This window comes from Hordeum vulgare, chromosome 2H, assembly GCF_904849725.1.
Source record: "Hordeum vulgare subsp. vulgare chromosome 2H, MorexV3_pseudomolecules_assembly, whole genome shotgun sequence".
NCBI lineage: Eukaryota > Viridiplantae > Streptophyta > Magnoliopsida > Poales > Poaceae > Hordeum > Hordeum vulgare.
In genome coordinates, this window is record NC_058519.1 from 43,019,539 (window position 1) to 43,025,028 (window position 5,490).

Consider the following 5,490-nt stretch of genomic DNA (forward strand, 5'->3'; position numbering starts at 1 on the left):
GACAAAATTGTTTCCATATCACTCCGGAGGGTGGACGGTGCATTTGTGAGGCCGCTGGTGAGCAGAGAGGAGAGGATGTGCGGTGAGCGTACATGGAGAGGAGCGGGGAGGCAGTGAGCGAAGATGAAAGGATATGGTGTATAGTGATAGGATGTGTAGTGTGGTGTGAACGGCACCGGAGCCATGCTTAAATAGTCGTCGCTAGGTGAACAGACGGAAAGACGGCTTCATTGTTATGCCGGAGTAGCTCGTTGGTCACCTGTCGGCGCTGCTCGCTTGGCCGGCTACGTTATTCTAACTGCATCAATGCCATGTAGTCACGTCCGCTCCCAAGCATTGAAAAAAAAATCAACGCTATAGCGTGCAAAGAATTGTCCCACTAAATTGATTAGTGTGTAATAACACAATATAGCATATTTTTAGATTCGACATTATTTTATATAGCATGCTATTTTTTTTCCTTTGCTCTTGAGTGGCGCTGACCAACATAAATGTATGACAACCGCTTCATGAAGAGAGGGTTTATTGGACGAAGAGTTTTTGGATGAGACCGGTGTGTAAGACGCGTACGTGGTTATGTACAGTTATGATGTATTTTCATTGTATCTAAATACTTATAGTTGAGGAAACTAGACTAGTTCTTCTCAACTATAAATATTTAAATATAAAGGAAGTATTGAGGTATTGTTATGTAGATCTAATAGTTATGATCTGTGTAGGTATAGTTACGTAAACCTAAGAGATATGACCTGGTTATGTACGTACATTTATACAGATCTAATAAGGTCTGATTGATTAAAAGAACTACCGATCCACCGACCATGGGCAGAATGTTTTTTTTTACTCCCTCCGTTTGTAAGTATAAGTTATTTTAGAGTTTTTATTATAAATTATATATGGGTATATATATAGACGTACTTTAAAATGTAGATTCATTCATATTGATTTGTATGTAGTTCATAATGAAATCTTTATAAAGACTTATATTTAAAAATGGAGTAGTACATACTCAGATATGTTAGTATGCCTTTGTATTTTTTCTGTGAGTTTAGTATATGAAATAGGTATATATTCTTTATATTGTGACTGTCATAGCCTCTTACATTGAATCCTGGCTCCTTTCATCGTTTAAACCCTAGTTTTCAAATTTGTGCCAGTAAAAAGGATAGAAGGTAAAATCCCGACACAAATTTAAACGTGAAGGTAAATCCTTGACACACACCAAAGTTCAGAGTACAAGGTGAATGGGGTTGAGATATAGGGGTATATTTTACACCTTCAGTCACAGTACGTAGATATTTTGTAAAAGTGATAGGTAGGTATAGGATTTCTTCCTATAAATACTCCAAGCCCTCTATCCTGAGAACTCACACCCCCCCCCCCCCCCCCCCCCCCCCCCCCACACACACACCGCCCTAAACACTGAGCAGTGTGCACTAACACACAAGAGAGGAGAGAAAATGTTTCCACTGTCAGGCTTGCCCAGATGCGTCGCTCTCCGCTCAAAGAATGACAACAGCTACCTGCGCTCGGTTCACGATGAGAGGCAAGGTGGCAGCTTCGTCGAGCTAAGGGCCGGCGACGGAGGCCTCATGAACCCGCGCTCCAGGTTCTACCTGGAGGCGTCCAAGGAACACAATGGGCTCGTGCACATCAGATGCTGCTACAACAACAAGTACTGGGTGCCGCAGCAACGCGTGCTTCACGGCAGCACTCGCTGGACCATTGGCACCGCAAATGAGCTCGAGGAGGACCTCTCCAAGCCTTCATGCACCCTGTTTAAGCACATCCCAGTCGCCGGCGAAGACGGCTCCACCTGCAGGTTCTGTTTACTACAAATAATTTAACATTAATTCTAGAACAGTTGCCTCCATCGTGGGTGTTCCACCTCTTCCACCTACGGCCGTTCCCTCTCTCTCCGGCGGCCGGAGAACCGTGGGAGACAGGCCCGGACTTTTATATATTCCTTCCGTTTTGACTCGTTCGATGTCAAAAATTATTTAATTTTGATCAGCACTCGGTTGTGCAACAAATAGGTCCCGCTCTTTTTAAGTAAAATAACTACCACATCTTATTAAGAAAACACTTTTGATATACGTAAGTGGCTTGTTGTTTTTTTCTTCTACTAATACTTGGTCTTTCCTTTTTGTTATGTGTCAGACTATTTGTGTCTGCATGCGTGTGTGTCGCATGCATGTGCCCGTGTTGTGCGATAACTTTGATTGTGTATGCATTTTTCATGTTGTGCGTGTGTTGCGGGCATATGTGTGTACGTTTAATTTAAGCACTAGATAAAATACAAATACATATATTTCATTTTTTGATGCAACTTGTGTGTAAATCAGTTATCTAAAAATTGAACTACAATAGACTTATTTTTTTTCATATTATGCAACAATGTGATTCCCGTGTAAATTGTATGCAACCATTTGTCATCATTTTAAAAAAAATCATTTTTCTTTCTTTTGCCCCTAATATGCTCTGCCTTAAAAAACATATTTGTTCTTGTCCTTTTAGCTTTGTATACTAGTTTTAGTCTTCATTATTGTTTACAAAGTGCTTTTATGTGTATGTGTCAATATTAGGTGTGTGTGTGTAAATATACACATAAGTGTTACACAATATATGTGCAGATTATACTAGTGTGGAAATTGCACTATTATATTCCTATTTTTGCATTCATAAAATATACAATTTCAGTATAAATTACGTGCAAGTTTAGCCATCATTTGTTTTAAATTTTTATTTATTTTTCTTTAAGGGTAGTACCAACAGCACTAATTATTTTCTTCTAAGGAAATTTCTTGTGATTATATTATACTAGTCCATGGGTTTATTACTGTTACCTTAATTACTTCACAAGTACAAGAAAGAACTGCAAATGAAATATTGTGTTGCTATGGATTATGAGTCCAAGAAGGTGCCTTCTAGTCTCACTGGAACTCTCTTGTTATATGTGCTACTTTGCTTAAATAAATAGCCTCATATTTTTGTTGTATGTCATCCTGGACTCTCGTGATTACCTCTCCCATGTCCCATCTTATGTTTGCAATTGCTTGTTTATACATGACAGGTTCCTCCATTCCCATCTACGAAAATATGTTGGCGTGTTATCCAGTTCTGATTTGTCCAAACGTCCTTACTTGCATATAACACATGAAGAATCTAATCAAGATAATCTCATTCAAGCCTTTGCCGTCCTTGAGGTGTCCGACCAGAAGCAGCTGCCTGAACATGTCGCTTTCAAAGGCAGCAATGGGCAGTTCCTTGGCGGAAAGAGCATCGAGGGTTATAATTATCTTGAATGTTCACAAGATGATATTGGAGATAAAAGTGTGCTTCAAATCATTTCCACAGATGAGAATGGAGTTGTCCGTATAAAATCCAACGATTTTGGGAGGTTTTGGAGGCTCAGCCCGGGCTGGATCTGGGCTGATTCAGATGGCAGTGACACCAGCAGCACCAACACTGACATATTATTCAAGGTGACCACTGGGTCCAACTTCATTGCACTCAAAAACTTGGGCAACAACAAGTTCTGTAAACTCTTAACCGCGGAGGGGAAAGTAGGTTGCCTCAATGCTTGTGTTGATTCCATCACAGAGGAAACAAAACTCCAGTGCTATGAACCAGTTATTACTCGAGACATCTATGAAGTTAATTTTCACCTGCATGATGCTAAGATCTATACCAGGGGTATTAAGGGTCTTGAGGATCAAACTGTTGAAAATACTACTACTTCAACAGAAAAAACTGAAGTAAGCTTCACATACTTAAATACAGTGGAGAGTACCTGGAGCTCTACTGTTTCAACAAAGATGGCCATGAGTATCAATTTTACAGCGGGTATTCCAGAAGTACTTGCTGGACAAATTGAGGTGAGCAGTGAATTTTCTGGATCATATACCTGGGGAGCAACCGATTCTAAAACAGAGCAAGTTAACAAAGGAGTTTCCGTTGAAGTTCCTCCAATGAAGAAAGTGACAGTAAGCACGATTGCATCAGACGGTTTCTGTAATATTCCTTTCTCATACAAGCAGATGGACACTCTATACAATGGGGAAAAAGTTATCCGGAAATTCAACGATGGCATGTATTTTGGTGTTAAAACCTCCAGTATCGTGTTCCATGTAGAAGAGAAAAACCTGTGAGGACTGAAGAGCTTGCATGGGCCGTGACCGTGAGGGGTGAAAGCTACATCATAGTATGTACTACCTAAATAAAGATGTAGTGAACATGCATATATGCATGGGTCGTGGACGTTCACAATCGATCAGACTTGGTTTATGTTTTTATTTCCTTCCTATGTGTTTGGAATTAGAGGGTGTGCCTATGAGCACAGACCTAGTGGTGTGGGTGTCTTTGATGACCCTGGGTTCAGTTTGTATTTGGTTTGACGAAACACCCAATATTATTATAAGTAGTTGTTGTGTGGTTTGCAATCTATGAGTTATGAATTTCGAGTGGATATATCATCTAGCTAGTGTTGAATATATTGAGCTACTCTTTTCTTTGCCGCTCGCCGGGTTGATGCACGAGGATGAGGGGAGATGCGAGCGCCGGGAATGGAGCGGGTGAGGCAGGCGGATCTGGCGAGGGCGGCAAAGATGAGCGGCTTCACGGGCGGTGGCTGACCATGGAGGTTTGGGGAAGGCCTCTCTCTGTAGAGGAAAGAGAGAGAGAGAGAGAGAGAGAGAGAGAGAGAGAGAGAGAGAGAGATGTGGGAGGGAGAAGGAGGAGAAGAGAGGAAGAATGGGCGTGTGTATGGAGACCCCTACCTAGCCGGAGACGCGGATCCGGAGAGCATCTGCACCAGGAACTTAAGTTTCTGCCAGGATTGTCCACCAAGTCCCCTGCCATCGCCATGATAGAGGAAATGGGGAAATCCCGGAACAGCCCGATCTGATGCAACTGCACACTTATTCATAGAGCTAGCGCCAGATACATCTTCTTCCCTTCCCTTCCACATCGGCCATCGAGCGTTGTACCCACGCGACGGTGGTATGCACGCGCGCGACGGTGAGAAGAAGGGGAGAGGAGTCGGGTGCACAACGGCAGCTCTCAAGGAAGAGAGTAGAGAGAAATGAGAGTCGCTCTCGGTTGGTCTTTGTGAGGCGGCACTAGTGGAAAACACACGTTTCATCCAAAGCTTTTGTCCCGGTCGGATTTGGACCTGGGATAAATATGCATTAATCCCTATTCTAACGGCTGGGATCATTGAACGGGGACACAAGCAGGATTAGTCTTGGTTCAAATGAGACCTTTAGTCCCGATTGATGCGGCAGGTTGGGGTCCTGCGAGCCCCTTTAGTCCCGCTTGGTAAAGATAGACCTTTAGTTTTAGTTGGTGTATCCAATTGGGACTAAATATAGAACTTTAGTTTCAGTTGCCGTATCCAACTGGGACTAAAGTCTTCCCTATATAAAGCTCTGCTTCTTCCAGTCCGAGTCCAAACTTTCTCTTTTCTCTATTTCCCTTTCCAAGCTCAAC

At 42.3% G+C, this 5,490-nt stretch overlaps 1 protein-coding gene across 1 annotated transcript; it reads left to right on the top strand.

Moving 5' to 3' along the window:
- Window positions 1-1,460: 1,460 nt before the first annotated feature.
- LOC123425304 lies at window positions 1,461-4,442 on the top strand. Its single transcript, XM_045108987.1, has 2 exons — window positions 1,461-1,822; window positions 3,074-4,442. Exons 1-2 carry the CDS (start codon window positions 1,461-1,463, stop codon window positions 4,149-4,151), a joined length of 1,440 nt encoding a protein of 479 aa, XP_044964922.1. The 3' UTR covers window positions 4,152-4,442.
- The last annotated feature ends 1,048 nt before the right edge of the window (window positions 4,443-5,490 follow it).